The sequence below is a fragment of the Aulostomus chinensis genome, chromosome 21 (assembly GCF_037954235.1).
Source record: "Aulostomus chinensis isolate RoL2024-O1b breed Wild chromosome 21, RoL_Achi_v1.0, whole genome shotgun sequence".
NCBI classification, from domain to species: Eukaryota; Metazoa; Chordata; class Actinopteri; order Syngnathiformes; family Aulostomidae; genus Aulostomus; species Aulostomus chinensis.
Genome location: NC_141340.1, coordinates 12,524,638 through 12,541,566, shown reverse-complemented (window position 1 = coordinate 12,541,566; position 16,929 = coordinate 12,524,638). Strand labels below are relative to the sequence as shown.

Sequence of the window (16,929 nt, the reverse complement as noted above, 5' to 3'; positions counted from 1 at the left end):
TAAAATTTCTCTATGGCTCTTTGTTTTGTCACGTACATTTGTCAATAAAAACAAAAGATCAGACCAGACTGATTTCCCCTGCCTCTTTTAGGAAAGCACACACACACACACACACACACACACACACACACACACACACACACACACACACACAAAATGACCCTGACTGGGCAGGTCTAACAAAGGGTCCAGTGGCAACAAGCAAATGCCAAAAAAAACAAAAACCCGCCTTTGACTTGTTGTTTCTTGGTATCCGGAGATCTATTCTCTGGAAAGGGCTGTCTCTGGTTGTCAAAACAAAGACACACACACACACACTCACACACATATGAATAGATATTCACTGACAGACACAGAAAAAGTGAGCGAGGCGTAGGAAAGAGCAAGAGCTGCTGAGCAAGTAGTAAATGACTGCATATCTGTTCGTGTGTGTGTGTGTGTGTGTGTGTGTGTGTGTGTGTGTGTGTGTGTGTGTGTGTGTGGCTGCAAGCATGCTAACATGTATATGTGTTACTGGCCTATGTTGATGTGTGTGTGTGTCCATGGGGATATCTGTTGAACAGCTGTACAAATGTGATTGGCTTGTACTGTCTTAAATGATAGCATCCTCGTCGTTTAACATGCTCAACATGCTGGCTCGCCGCTCTTCCCTCACTATTTTTATCAACTTTCCTTTCATGTCTTTTTTCCCCTCTACTGATCTCATGGATCGCAAAATTCATGTGACAGCTCTTTGCTGTTTTGATCTTCATGACTAACTTATTCATTTTTTAAAATGCAGCATGTTAACTAAATCCTCATAGGAGTGTGAAAAAAACACTCATATGCAAAAAGAGAATATATATATGGGCATTTTTTTCATGCTTGAATCTCCTAACGATTCCCAAATGTTCCGACATTTGTTTGATGGACCATTGCTATGTGACATTTTGAGACGCATGACATAAAGATGTATGGATTTTTAAATATTTCAGGTTTAAACACTCATAAAAGCATACAATACACACACAGACAATGAGTTATCCCAGTAACCATTAATTATGCTTCAGTTCTTGATTAAACAAAGCTCTTAAGTCGCTTTATACACACACACAAACACACACACAGTCACAAATTCCCAATTACTCGCCGGTTTGCTTGTAAATGGTTTGACTTTGGAGGTGAGGGAATTAAATGGTTGACTAAGCAGCCTTTTTCGGAGGAGTTCAGCGTCCGCAACTTTTCTCTCTTTCTCTCTCTCTCTCTCTCTCTCTCTCTCTCTCTCACACACCTTCATCATCCCACTCCTCTCTTTCCTATCCTTCCTCCTGCCCTACGCTCTGCATAGTAATGCTTTTGAATTGAGCTGTTCATTCAGCCAAACACAGATAAGTGCTGAATTGTGGGATGAACACAATAGAGAAATAAAAGAAAATGGGGGAGGGAGGGAAGGAGCTTTGGGGTCTAGATGAAAAAATATTTTCTCTTTCTATCTTTCTTCCTCTCTCCCTTCCTCTCTCATACAAGAGCAAAGAGGAAAGTGTCGGCTGAACAAAAAAGTCTTTTGCACGCATTCAGCCAAATCCTCAGTAGATATACTGTTGCAGACTTTTTGAAATCATTTTAGTTTGGAACTGAAGTGATCTTTAGGTTGAGTGGGCAGTTGTGTGTGTGTGTGTGTGTGTGTGTGCGCTCACATGTGCATTCAGACGCTGCCTCTTTTTTTGTGTGCTTCAAACCCATAAGCCAGAACCACAGGCATTTTGGAAACAGAATAGTGAAAGATAAACATGGAAGCGCAGGATGCGAAGGTGGATTTAACAGGTTTGGATTCAGTGCTAGCCTGAGTGGTTCAAAAAAAAAAAAAAGGGAATATAACAGTTCTGAGAACAAATGAGACCATTTTCCTTTCTTTTAGGTGTCAATTTTTTTATCTCATGCATGTAGTTTCAAGGTCTATTAAACAATGCCATTGTAGCTCTTTAGCTACTGTACAAGGTCATAGTTCAGTTATATCAGTTGTGACTTTAGAAAAGTTAAAAAAAAAGTGTCATTACATGCACAGTCAAAACACTGAAATGTTCTTATGCACACATTCGTTGTAACTGTAACAAAGTCTTTGTAGGCCTGATGTAGTGTCAGTTATTTGCAACAGGTGTTGGGAGCAAAGAGCATAGAAGCCTGCGATGGAGAACTCTGGTACATTTTTGACTACAGTGCTGCTTCCATTTTGGACTGAACCTTTCAATGGGAACATTGCAGAAAAGAAAGTGTGGCTCACAAGTGATTCCTCCAACAAGTTATTGCATATTCGACCAATTTGTCTTGTGAATTTTTTCAGTCTGAAATGGCTGAGAATGCTGCTCATTCATTTCTCACATCTTGTAAGTTCTTTTCTCGCCATTACACTTTGTTTCCTGTCTGTATAAGACTGGATTGAAAGATAAAAAAGAAAAACATCCTTTTGTTCGTTAATAAAAAGTGTGTGCATATATATTTCATGCATCAAGCCGAATATGTTGAAGCAAAAATTACACACTAAAAACTGTTGGGTTAAAAATAACCCAATTTGGGTTATTTTTAACCCACCTGCTGGGTCAATATAGCACCAGCCCAGCAGTAGTTAATTAGATCCAGCAAGATGGGTTGGTCCATTTTAACCCAACAGATGAGTCAAATATTCTACCCAAATTCTGGGTCAAATTAACTGCATACCTGGGTGATTTCAACCACACATATTTGTTATATAGTCTACCCAAATGCTGGGTCAAATTAATTAAAATTCTGAGTTGTTTCAACTACATGTATTTGTTATTTACTCTACCCAATTGCTGGGTCAAATTAATTAAAATTCCGGGGTGTTTCAACTACATATATTTGTTCAGTAATCAATCCATATGCTTGGTCTAATTAACCAATATGCCAGATTAATTCGAACACATTACAGCACAGTCTATAAGAAAATAAATTGCAATAGACTACCCATATCAATTAACTGTTCAACAACCAACCTATAACAAAATACATGCTAGATTTGGTCATGCAAAGCATATATTATGCAATAAACACTTAAACAATACTGAAATCTTTACAAGGCGCCACCTTGAAATTTATTATTACAAAGTATACACAATATAAAATGTACATTCATGTTAAGAACTGGAACAGTGCAAATCAGTGTCAGTAAAACAGTCATTTCAAAACAACAGACAACCTTGAGGCCGTTCGCTCTACTTACAAGCAAGTATTCTGGTTTGTAGAAACTTAACCAGTTTGGACTCCCCTCCTTGCATTTTATAAATAGCACTCTGCAGGAATTCCCACACATTTTGACAGTGCTTCGGGTATTTAATGTCCAATAAAAAAAATGCCTTGAAGCATACATCGATGGCCTGAAGCAGTGTGTCATGTTCCAATGCCTGTCCAGCAACGATGACAAAGGCCTGAGATACATGCTTTTCGTCATTTCCCAGTGTCAGGACGTAGGGATATGGTCTGGATGCTTTGGCCTCATGGAGGAACTCCACCATGTTTGTTCCAGGCTAAAAAAGAAAGAATGGTCCGAAATGGTTAAAATACAAAAGTGTCAACCTTCTTATATATATATATATATATATATATATATATATATATATATATATATATATATATATATATATATATATATATATATATATATATATATGTGTTAATTTCTGCACTCAATACTTTGTTGGGGCCCATTTTAGAGCAAAGCACTGCATAAGTGTGGTGTGGTACGGAGGTGATCAGCCTGTGGCACTGCTGAGAGGTTCTAGAAGCCCAGGATGCTTTGATAGTGACCAACACATTGTAAGCTTGTAGAAAGGCTATTTTCTGACTATTGTCAAGCTGATGCCTGTCCCCACAAGTTTGGTAAAACAAACCTGGATATGCATGTGTGTGCGCACACACATTCTTGAGCCCAGGAATAACAGGTATATGTTAAAGTGAAAAAAGTTCCCCTTTAGATGTGCTGGAGGACTTACAGGCTTGTGGTCGATGAAGGCCAACCTGCATTCCTCAATGGTGTGGCTAACCATTTTTGCACCGCGGCCACGGCCAAGTTTGTAAGTGGTTAGAGGAAGCAAAGCTGGCAACTGCCTCAGGGCGAGTTCCCCAACAGCATCCGTAGGAAGACATTATAGGGCACTGAGGATCTAGGTGAGGACAAACCACTTATGGGGAGCTCATCCACACTGAGAGGTGCCAAAGCCCACAGCCACAAGAAGCGCTGCCACAGAGACCCCGTCCTATCCCAGTTGTTTGAGTTGTTGCACCTGTTAATAGTTAAAGGCAAAGTAACGCATTCCCTATTTAGGTTAGCGATCTTGTTGTGGGCTTTCTACCCTGGTTGGACGAACATAGCTTAGTGAGCCAGACCGGCTTCTTCCGGCTGGAAGATTTGCAAACAAGAATATATTACCTGGTGTTAATCCATCGAATGGCAATGTCAACTTCCCCTCCCATCTTGCCAGGTGAAGGATCTTCTCGGCATAAAAGGGTAGCCAAGTTTCAAGCAAATTAGATGCAGCGTCCCCATGCAGGACAAGAAAGTCCTGTGCAATCTATAAAATGGAAAACACTTTTTTTTAAGACAAATTCAATGTGGCACACTAGTAAACATTGTAAACAATGCATCCTCATCACATGTAAGATCACATTTCCCTAAACTTACCATGCCTTCGGTCATTAGCTGAGGGAACTCTTGGAGGATCTGATTGATGGTCCAATTGTTGTCCCTAATGCAATTGGCTCGGTAGACTGCCGTGTCCTGCATGTAGGTCTCTACCTGGCTGAGGGGCTGGGAATTGTTTCGCAACCATTCTTTTAGTTGTGATGCACGTTCGTCTGATATGTTACATTCTGTAAAAAAGAACACAAGAATGTTGTCAGTCACTTAAGTATAGATGTTTACCTTCATCAGATAACTTTTAAGTTGAATAATTACCTGGTATAAGAGCCCTTGCAAGAGCGCCATCATCTTGTGTTCGAGGCGGTGTCTGTGCCGTGCTCCGTGACCTGCTGGTTGATCTCAGCCTCTTCCTGATGTTGCGCAGCCTTTCCTCCAGGAATCCAGTGGCTGGCCGGTGGTTCCGGCCTGGGGTGTACCATACTTCCTGCCAAGAAATCAAAATCTTTGATGAATGGAGATGAGGCACGTTTTGATTTTGACAGTGTGGGCTACGGTTAGAACGGTTTGTCTGTGCGTCTGTCTGCCCTCAGAAAAAAATGGAATTGGATTGTGACCTTAAAATCAAATTAAATGGGTTTGAGAATCATGACACCTCAAATAAATATCTCAAATGACCTTTTACAAAAAAAACACTCACGCTGCCACTGCTTGATGAGTCTTTCAAACTGGGAAATGACTGAACCAAACCCAATGCCAGGGCCTTTTTGGTCTCTTTCGTAGGGCTATAAAACAGAAAAAACACATCATCTCACAAGTAAAAAGTGAAAACTAGATTTAAATGGATAGTTTGGATTGTAGAACATGAAAAAGTGTCTTGTTTTATCTGAAGTGAAATGAAAATCAAGTACTTAGAATTTTGCTTTCCAAATGAGAAAAGTTGGCATATTTAACAAGAACCCTATTCAACATTAAAAAAAAAAAAAAAAAATTAAAAATCTGTTTAAGTACTTGTCTCCAAACTTCTCAATGAGGTATGACACCAGGATACGGACAAGAAGACATCTCTGGCTAGTTGTGATGACATTATCATTATCAAGGCTCCCAACAATTTGCTTGCCATCAGGTAAGCCTGTAAGAAACTGCCGGACATTCTGAGAAAATTGCAAGAAAAGACAACATCGCAGATTTATTTATTCATTTAGGCAAGGATGATACGAATTCAAATCAATATCACCATTATTTCAAACTTTTGCCTTGATTACAATTAATGAATGATTATAAGCTCATAGTGCATCACAATGTGTTGTGAGCTTGTTGAGAGCTATTTTCACTCTTTTCATTCGCCACCATTGCATAGCAAAATGTAACATATGGTTTAAGTGATGAAGAGATAATCAGATTAAGAAATCAGAAATTAGCTGATCTACAAGCTCAAAGAATTGAATTGAGATGTGTCCTGAACTTGTAGATTGGCTATTTTAAATGAAGATATGGACTCCTGCTAAACAAGTATGGGGCTTAAAAGGCTAATCAAATAAATGTAATTTACAAGAAAATTACTGTTTCTTTTCCAGGTGGATTTGCCTATTAAAAAAAAAAAAAGCTTCTTGGTCAATCAACATACACAAGATATATTCAGTTTTGTTCCTAAATTTTGGCTTTGATTAATTACCCAGCCTAGTGTTGATTAAAAAAAGTGACACCCAATTCTTAAAAGTAGAACTTACAAACTGTGGAATGATGTGTATTGTCTGAATCATCTGATTCACTGGTACCACAGGTGCTGCTTGTTCCTCCATGGGGGTTGGAGATGTGGCAGTTGATGTGACATCAGATCTTATGGGTGGGACAGAAGGTGCAACAGCAGGTTCAACCTACGCAAAAAAATCCAGGTTAATATAATAAACAGTTGCGGCCACCTGGAACAGTTGGCTGAACATTAGTATATAAACTCCTGGATGGATAGTGAACAAGGTGACAGATGGGGTGGGGGTCAATATATAAATCTGTGAATGTTTTTGCCACACTAGACTAAAATAGGGGACAATGTCAAGCTAGGTCTTTTCAACCATATAAAAACCTGTCAAAATACTATTTACAAGTGTCATATAGCCACACAAACACACACACACCTGGTGGCAGTCAGCTGATTATCTAGAAAAGTCTATAGCGCAGGGATGTATAAACTGTCATCATCCACTCTGTATGACTTGGCTGGGTGGAGGGGATAGTGATCAAGCAGCTCTCTCACATCTACAGCTGCCAAAACTTGAGTGGGAATCACACTGTATGCAAATAAATGCCTAGCAAACCATTGTGTTTCCCACTTCTTCACAACAAGCTTTATTGTTGGTGTGTGTGACTTTTGCTCTGGTAGTAAAACCGATTGTATGAGACCAAACTGAGGCTCACCATATGGATCATAGGACAGGAATACAGTCATGCCTGCTCTATATTCAGTTCCCTTAAATGTAACCCAGGCTGGCACATACAATTCACTAAAAAGGGGAATACCTTCTAGACCACTTTGGATCTCTTTAAATCCCTCAATGTTGGCCAGAAATGTACTGTGCCCTGGACCAACTTCTGTATTGTGGCACAACACAGTTCCACACAGGAAATTGTAGCACTGCATAATCTGATGGCGAAATGCCATGGTTTTACAAATGTTTCTGAAGTTGCAAGTTACATGGCTAACCTGTTTGAAAAATGCATGCCGAGCTTCAAATCTCATCGCCCAGAACCGTCTCAATGGTCCGAGTTTTTGAATGACTCCAGGGTAATGGAGCATGAAGTGGTGTTTTGGCCGTAAATGTAGGTGAGGATAGAGCTCCAGAAAGAGGGAGTGATGCTCTTCAATAATTTTGCTTAAGTACAGTGTCGCTGCTACAGTAAGCGAAGGAGAAAAGATGAACTCCATTCACAAGAGTAGGAGGAGTAGAAGTTCCCAATGCTTGTTATCCATAGGGATAAGGTCACCTATCATTGTTGGCAGGAACCTCAGTAGGCTCCACATTTGAGATGCTGACTGCCACATGGAACCTTCAGGGTTTTTGAGATCACTCTTGCTTATGACAGAGGGTTTGTTACCCTTATCACAAAATCCATAGTCAAAGCTTGTTATTCTGTAATTGAGCTTTTCTAGTGTGAGATGCTTTTGCTCAGTTAGCGAATTCAACACAAGTTTGACTTCATAGGGCCCCACCCCTTCCAGTACGTCATGCATGATGTCATCTGCCACATTGGATACGTGATAAAAAGACAAGTTGTTCAAGACACTGTCTCTTTTCAGGCCTGTCTGGGAGGAGTTGGCTGTAAGCAAATCTGCCTCATAACTTTTGCGGTCACGCTTCCAGTGTCAGAGACCGCACCACCCCTTATCTGCTTTGCAGAACCGACACACATAATTTCCACTGAAGCTTTCAATGTAGCCAAGAATGACATGCAAGCCCAAATTATCTCCAACTACCTGGACCACCGTGAACTTGACAACACCTTGATAGTTGGGGGTATTAACAAGGATGCCATCACTCTCTAGACACCTGATCTCTTCCACGATAGGGCGCAGGATTGCATCAGAGCCATAGGTCGCTACGTCATCGGATTTGTACACGGCTAAAAGGAGCTGTGACTGCAAACTTGATAGCAGGTCCGGTGGCAAGCTCTTCAAGATGAAATAAATACTGTAAGTCCTAACTTGTGAATCCCAGTCTTTGAACCAGGCAGATTTACTATCTCACGATCATCTTGGTAAATCACAAGTGGGATTGAAACCTCGTTCTGGAACAGTGGGTGTGTTTTGCAAAACTCCATCAAAAACATCCTGAATTGCATCACCCTCTCTGTGCTGTCATTCCAGTATGTAATATGTATATATATGTAATCTCAAAAAACCGTGAAAAACCTTTTGACCTCCCTATTATGAACAAGTTCCATTAATTCATTTGGTAAATGGCCGAGACCTAACAGAAAAGCTGTATCCCTTTGTGCTCCCACGATAACGACTAAATGGCTAGCTACGTTGTCAGTCAAACCAACCAAGTAGCTTTGACAATATAAGTTAGATATATAATGTGCACAAACCTTTTACCGCTGATTTGCTTTGCCACGAGGATGACCAGTCGGTTTCTCTGATGCGTGAGCTCTGGGTGAATTGAAATTGGCGCGATGTGTGGATTCGTGTTGACGTGATGACGATCGAAGCACAAACAACTTAGGTGCTGAGTCAACCGATGTATGTTGGGTTGATGGATTTTGACTCAGCGCATGAGCTGTACAAACATAACCCAATCCCATACAAATAACCCATGATAGGTAAACCATTTCATAACCCAGCGGTTGAGTAGATTAAATTACCCAGCTGTTTTTAGTGTGTAAGAATATCCTTCTTGAGTTTGCTGGAAAAAGCTTTTCTGCTTGAAGAACCATTTAACCACAGCTACCTCCAAGACTGTAATTTGCAATTTTTTTTCGTGTGGCTGTTGATGTTCCATAAAACATGTTGCAACCTCTTGCATAAAAAAAGGGGAAAAAAGCAGTCCGTGAGGAGGTCATTTAACCCACAACATCCAGACTCATGCACCTGCAGAGAAACAGCAGTTAAAGTCAGATAAACGTCTCCCCAGTGACTCATGGGAAGCTGTGTGAGTTTGAAGCAGGATACTAATTTAACCACATTAAAAAAAAAAAGTCTGTGTGTATCTGTGCGCTCAGTTAACCTTTCCTGGTTGAATAAAGATTAAAATGAAAGTGAGGGAAAGGCACAGCAGAGATAGGAGGGCTGTTCACCTCATGTAGAAGTTCAGAAGCTCTGAGCTCAGTGGGAACACTTGACCATCTTCTCCTTTGCAGATAGTTTATCTTCAGGGGTACACACTTGAGTCGCTGAGGAGTCGTCACAAAGTAGTCTTTCTGACGAAAAGCCCCCAACCACCCCCCCCCCCCTTCACTTTCTACCATGTGTCTTATCTGGAGTAACACATGGCTTTCTACTGTCTTCCTCTCATCTAGTTACCCACTTAGCTATTATTGACACTTCATCCCAGAGGTTCATGTCAAATACTCCTAAAAGTACTTCTGGGAGTGTGTTGACCCCCCACAAAAAAGGAGTACTTTTCAATTTAGAAAATAAAGTTAAGATATATTTCCACAAGCATTCTAGGGGCATCAAATCTGAACGGCTCGTTGAATCACATGACAACAGAGAAAGCCAGGCCACATAGGCATGTTTGTGCGTGCCCGAGCACATCAAAGACCCAAATATACTTAAGCAAATCTGACAAATATCTGCTCATTTTAAATATGGGGTTTCTTACAGTGCAGATAAACTTTTATTGAGTATGTAGCTGGTAAAGTAGTGAAAAGTATAATCTTGATATTTGATGTTTTATTTCTGCTAATTAAAGCTATTAATGAATAGAGGGGGAATACTTTCCTTGCGCACTGCCATCTGCTGGTCATTGTGTGTTGACCTTTATATTGAAGTGCTTTTAGCTCAGAAATTTGCTTTGCTGTAACTCCTCTAATCCAGCGCCGTCTTCAGACAATTGATATCATTCAGGAATTTGTGTTAGTTATGCAATAATTTTGCAAACAGCGCGGCTGCTGCCCTTTCTGACGAGGAGAAGGAAGCGATTTAAAAATCCCTCGACTTCATGTCGGCTGAGATTGTAACAGTCGCCGTTCAACAAAAGAGGATAATAGAACTGATGGGAGAAGTTTAATCACTCAACAGAAAAACATATGGCAGAGGGAAAAAAAAAGATCAAGTCTCTTGGGGTTGCAGACTTCGAGCAATATTCACGGATGAACATTCTAATCATCAGCAGCCTGAGGACCCGACACCTGTTGATTTGAGTTAATACAAGTATTAGACAAGGCTGATCTTCTGTTTCATACTCCTTTCACACATTTGTCTAGTCTATAGACAATATGGTGTGTTTTCCAGAGGTTGTGTACCAGCTGAATATGAAGACAAGGATGTCATCCGTTTCAAGTCTCCCTGAATCTTCAGGGAGGAAGAAATAAGTCTGAATATGAAAAGATGTTAACAAGGGGTTTCTTACATGTACCACAAGTTGAATACAGTGCAATTTCCTCTTCAAATTCCCTGGAGTCAGATTGGCTTAAGGCGGACATAATATATATAGACTCGTAATAATTATTTTGTATGTTTTATGAGAGCGCGGCCCTTTAGGGTAGGATGTGGTGAGTGGAACAAATAGTCTTGCTCTAAGTCCCGGAGCTGCTTGTTTGACTGCGGGCTTGTCGCTTTGATGTATTTAATTTCATTGTGTGTGTGTGTGTGTGTGTGTGTGTGTGCGTGCGTGCGTGCGTGCGTGTGCGCATGCGTGTGTGTGTGCGTGTGTGTGTGCATGCGCATGCGTGCGCGTGCATGCATGGGTGTTCACAGGCCTTCACTGGAAACTCCAACTCAGAGAGCGCTGTTCGCCATGAGCTGCAGCAGGGAATTGTGGCTCGCTTCCTGAGGCTCGTCCCACTGGACTGGAGTGAAGAAGGACGGATCGGTCTACGAATAGAAGTCTACGGCTGCTCGTACTGTAAGTGCACATTCAGGAGGCAAACACTCATACATACATACACACACACACACTGTAGACAGTCTTCAGGAAAGCTGCTTCATTTCTGTTCTTCAGCTGCTTTACAGTAATAGACAATGGGCATTCATTTTCAGCTAATTCTATTTCTGTCTGGCAGGAACACGCAGATGCTCAAACTCACATCACTGTCCCTCACTTCCCTGACAAACATGTCATCCAGAAAACTGCTTCCCTCGCAGCCTTGTTGTTCTCATCCAATTAAAGTCTGACACATTGGTTTTGATAACAGTTTTCAATTAAGACTCTGCATAAATTACTGTTATATGTGACACACACTACATGTTTCATAGCAGAGATGTGATTACACTGTGTGTGGATGTTTGTGAGCGCGAATACGAGGGTACATACTGCATTGCTGTCAGTCCTTCGCTCTTTGATTTTAGTCCCATGTTTCACTTTATTCCCATGTCAAAAGAAAAGCAGTAGGCAGCAGTGATACGCTTGGCGAGATGTGGTACATGACAGGAACACACAATCGTGTTCCTGTCTCTTTAGGGGACATTATTAGTCGAACATTCTATTACCTGGAGCAGAACCTCACCATAACCACTATTTGCCAAAACCATAAGAGAGGCAAGAGGCTACTTGCTGCTTTTCTAAAATCAAGTAAACCTAAGAAAGTATATATCTATTTTTATCTGACCTAAAATACTAGAAATATAGCATTTGATTTTGTATATAATTTATATTCTAAGCGCATTTCATTTCAAGCCACTGCCTTCACTGGATTTCTCATGATACTCAAGACATTTTGTAGGCTGAAAAGCATGGATGGCCTCAATCAGATGTAGCAACACAGGAGCTGGTAGAAATATGGAGACTCCAGGGATCATTTCATAATTCATGAGTGATATGTCCGTATTGTTTTCAAAATGTAAAGCATGCTAGATATATTTCTCAACTTTCGAGACAGAGATGCTGCCAACGATCAATAGCTTGCAGTGGAGCTGGCTGTCAAGCACCGGCGGTTTTGAGTTTTACACAAAATGTGGCTGTAAAATAGCTGAACTACAGTGTATGCCAGCATTTCCTGCAGTTTTTTTATCATTTTAGTTTGATATGAAAAAACTGAGGTACTTTTGGCTTTGTTTCATGGGTAGGTTTGGGACTGCATTAGCATTATTTGGAATGACATTTTTATTTTGCAAAAAAAAAGGGGGGGGAGAGAATATGATTAACGGATGAAACTATGATTTACTGCTAATATACAGTATATTCAATAAATGAAAGAAGTTTTTTCCTGCACTTCACATGGCCATATCCATAGGTGGCACTCCAATCTGTGCTGTTTTTGGATTGCAACCTCACACAAATTTACGCTGCTTGGTAAATCTGGTCTTAGATTTTATGTAGAATTTATTGGATATGGATTTAATTTGCCCTAAAAGCTCCACCGCTGACTTGATCCTGTTGAAATTTCATCATCTTCTGGCTGGAACAGCCATCTACAGGAGTATTATAATATTTTATTAATGATGAAAAAAAATGTTGGTAGGAGAAATGTGAACTTCCATCAATATTTATCATCACATACCTTGTGAAAGATAAGTTATCAACTCATCTCCAAAATACTCAGCAGCAACAGTAGCAGTCTAGCAGATAAAGAGAAAGAGCTGCACACCTTCATCATCAGTTGCTCCGGGCCCAGTTACAGACCGTTACTATATTTAAAATCCAGAAAAATGCATATCAGCCGTACAAATTTGATCATGATGAGTGAGATAGCTTTTTTTTATTTTTTTTAACCAGACTTCCTGTTTAGTCTTGCATATGAATCTTTCAGAGGCATTCCTGTCCCTGGTATCTATTCAGCCAGCCAGCCAGACAGATAAATTACTAGATTGTGTTTGAGGTAAACAACATTACTATTGCAAGACCATATCTGTTTGTAGTGTAAATCACTTCCAAGAGATTGTGTTTTCATCTGAGACGGTAGGAAAAAAAAATTATCCACTGTGACATCAGAGTCAAGTTTGGAAGTTGAGCAATTTATTCTTCCTAAACAGGATTTGACCATATTTGGACAAAAGATTCCAGCAACTCTATCCAGACTTGCAAAGTAGCAACATTCTAAAGCCTACTCTGCTTTGCATCTATTTTTCTGTGTTAAGAATGCAGGTTAAAGGCACTCCCTCCTACATCACCTTGACTTTCCAGACCTAGATTCAATTCTTTTTCTGGCATCTGTGATTTCCGACAGGTATTTTTTTTTTAAAAAGGGTCCAGCAACATCTGTCACATGAAACGTGCAAAAACTCAGGTTACAACTCAGGTATCAGTGATGACCCAGTAAGAGAGTCTTCACACACGCACACATCACATACACACAGAGTTTGCTGTATGATTTTTCGGAGTCAGCTGTATCTGTCAGCTGTGTTTTGAAGGCTGCAGCGCTATCTCATGATTACGCTGTCACCGCTACTATCTTCAGCATTCAGTCAGAAAATGAGAACTTGTACATTTATCTGTTCATCTGCCTATCCTTCACTCCCCCATAACCCCCCCCCCCCTCCAGCCCTCCTCCTCCAATTTCCTCTTAGAATCAACTCCTCTTAAATGCTTTCTCATTTTTAAATCCCAATATGAAAGAGAAGAGTCGGACAGAGTTTGGCAGTGACAGGAACAAGATGATGAAAGATGAACAAAGAGGAGAAGTAGTAGGAGGAGAAGGAGATGGACAAAAATAGTTATTATGCTCCCTGTATAATCACCCAATTTGTTGGTCGTAGATGGTAATTCTGGGCTGTGAAAATGTATGTTAATTAAATTCAATGGCATGTTATGACTCATCATAGGTTCTGCAAGGAAAAGCTGAGGGTGTGTGTGTTTGCGTGTGTGTGCGTTTGTGTGCGTGCACGTGCGCATGTGCGTGTCAAAGCTAGAGGCGATAAAGGAGTCATGATCCACCGTGCTGTGAATTTACATGCTCATTTCCATTTTGATTAACAAAGGATCAACAGAAAATCAATTAGTTCATAGATGAGTCAGGAAATAGTCAAGCCAGTGGATGTGAGAGAAATAAGAGTAAAGACAGAAAGAAAGAGAACAAATTAAATTTTCAATACAGATGCAACCCCGCTCTGACTTCTCAACAGTTTTTTCCTTGAAGAAGGGAAACACTCTAAGTAACTGACTTTATTAGCAAAAATGAAAACAGATAACACAAGTATTTTGTATACCTGACAATAAAGCTGAACTTGATAAATGCCAGTGACTCAGGCTTTTTGAAATATATCCCACACATAAAATTCCATTATTTTTAATTAGCTACCTGTCAGATTAGATTATGAAAGGAATATGTCAAAAGTAAACTGAAAGCGGTTGAACCATTTGGAACTAAATACATGACTTCAGGTAGCACTTTTTTTTAAACCTCTAATAGTATCAGTGTCAGGTCTACTGGTATCGACTAGAAGAAGTTTGAACAAACAGAAATGGCTGGCTTTCATTCTTGCTCACTATTTTGATTTTTATGCTTTTAAAACAGGTGCTTGCAGATGAATAGAGCATGGGAAATATTAGCTAGAACACACATTAAGGCCACAGTATCAATGCTTATCTGTCTCATACTTAAATTTAATCCAAATATTGCTAAAAATGTATATTCTACACATGTATAAGCAATTTATAGGACCATAACCAGCCATTTTGAGACCTTTTAAGCATTTTTGTTGTACACCATGAATAAAAATAGTTCTGACATATTTTTTTTCATTTCATTTTTTTCCACTGAATTCTACATAGGGCTCAAATTCAATCACAGCTACGGGTAAGTATTAGGTAATTCATCAGTCGGTGGGCATGTACAGAAATATTAACATATTTTTGACCAAGAGTGCAACTAAATCTAGATAATCTATACTTATGACAATTCAACACAACCATTTTTATGGGATTTTGATGGCAATTGGATTAACTATTCAACTTGGTTGGTTGGTTTTTGAGTAGCATAATTAGCTTACTTTAGCAAAAAGTTCAATTGGTGAATATCTGATAAATGGGCTAATTGTACCTGCTTTTTAGATCATGATTTAACATGGTTTGCACAGATTTGTTCCCTAGGGTATTAGGTTTCAGCTGACGTGTGACATGATACGCCAGTTCAAATAAAGGTTGGTAAAAGTTAGTATTGACAATAAGGTACACAGACAACGTCTGAGAAGAATCCTCTGGAACCGCTACATCACCTTCATTTTATTATGTTAAATTTCAAAGAACAACAAACAAATGATAGAGCATTAAAATTAGCTTAACTGTGTTTTATCAGCAGTAAAACATGCACATTGACAATATCCAACAATATCAGAATCAAGTAAATAACAGTAGATTATACTGTAAGTGGCCTGCTGTCACACTGGCAGCCACTTAATTTGCTCTCAGTTAAACAGCACTTGCTCCCATGGATATAATTCATCTACCGCTTGTCAATAAATTGCACCTTTGATTAGCCTTGATGAGGCATTGGTAGGTGTTAGTTTACAAATGACCTGCAGGGATCCATAATAGGAATAATGATGATAATAATAAAAGAGCTCTAGTTTTATTATAATTCACATATAATTCTGTATGTATGGTTTGTAAACTCTTTGGTCAGTCACAACTAATTTATCTGCCTTCTTTTTCCCAGTTGTGCAGACAAACAGAGCAGAGAGTGGTAAAAGATGCATTTTCATTTCAACTAACTGTAAAATAGGTCAGTTTTTCCTGAATTGATAGTACCCTGTACGTATTTGCCATCCTATATGAAGAAACATTTTGAAAATTGTAGAACAATTTCAATCACAAGTTAAAAGACGTTTTTGGCAACAGCATTCTGTAAACAACCATCAATAGTTTCTTAATAGTCAATAGTCATCAGGGACGGGGATGCTATAGACCAGTATTAATGTACCCATCAGCCCCTTGACAAATGGTGCCACTATTGGTATGTATGAGGTACAAGATTAATTCAATCCAACATAGCCAGTAACTGTCTTCAAAGGATGTTGTGAAGGACTCCACAAAAATCCTCTGTAGCCTCCAACTCCCTCTGAATGATTGTTCGACTTTTGAACATAGCAGAGATCACAGCACGGTCGTGCGTTTGGTGGTTTTTGAGTTTTAGCGTCTCTAAACACGAACTTAAGCCAATGAGTCGACGTGGCCTTAATAAACCAAGCCGCGTTTGGTTGCTATTTCATAATGTTTCTCATTTCGATGTCTTACAACAGAAACAGAGAGAAAGAACAACTCCATTATGAATTAAGCTGAGAAAATACAGTTATGTTATGAGTGTCAGCACAGACTGTAGGAGTGAGGAAGTGTGCTACCTCGTCAGTATTTTTTTGGCTTTTTGATCCTCAGTGTTGCTGCCTCTTCGTGCTGTTACTGTTTCAAACTCTGTCATGTATCATGCCGTTATCACCTCATGAAGCACAGTATCTTGTAAACAGACACAGCAGCTGGGGTACACCTGAAAACTCTCCTGTTTTCCTTTCCGTAGCTGGTGTCGTCCAGAGCCGTGTAACAGCATCTCTGCCACCATCTCTGTATGATTCTCTGGCAAATGATCATTTTTCTCCCTCGCTCTCTCTCTGTCTCTCTCAAATTCCTCTGCCCTCGTTCGTCAAACAGCTAAGCCACTACAGCACTGTTGAACTAAAAAAAAAACAAAGGAATTACGTCACAAACAGTCAC

At 39.8% G+C, this 16,929-nt stretch overlaps 2 protein-coding genes across 4 annotated transcripts in view; one reads left to right on the top strand and one right to left on the bottom strand.

The window, feature by feature from the left end:
• Positions 1-16,929, top strand: part of cntnap2a (contactin associated protein 2a) — a 383,275-nt gene that overhangs the window by 205,952 nt on the left and 160,394 nt on the right. For all 3 annotated transcript variants that reach the window (XM_086191985.1, XM_086191984.1, XM_086191987.1), the window contains one exon: positions 11,046-11,193. In XM_086191985.1, the coding sequence (XP_086048111.1) occupies positions 11,046-11,193 (148 nt within the window). The remainder of the gene's footprint in view (positions 1-11,045; positions 11,194-16,929) is intronic.
• On the bottom strand, positions 3,210-8,379 carry LOC147241750 (uncharacterized). Its single transcript, XM_086192307.1, has 10 exons — positions 8,374-8,379; positions 8,103-8,297; positions 6,361-6,507; positions 5,642-5,784; positions 5,331-5,415; positions 4,949-5,117; positions 4,676-4,863; positions 4,430-4,565; positions 3,987-4,132; positions 3,210-3,521 (listed from the first exon to the last, which is right to left on the bottom strand). Exons 1-10 carry the CDS (start codon positions 8,377-8,379, stop codon positions 3,210-3,212), a joined length of 1,527 nt encoding a protein of 508 aa, XP_086048433.1.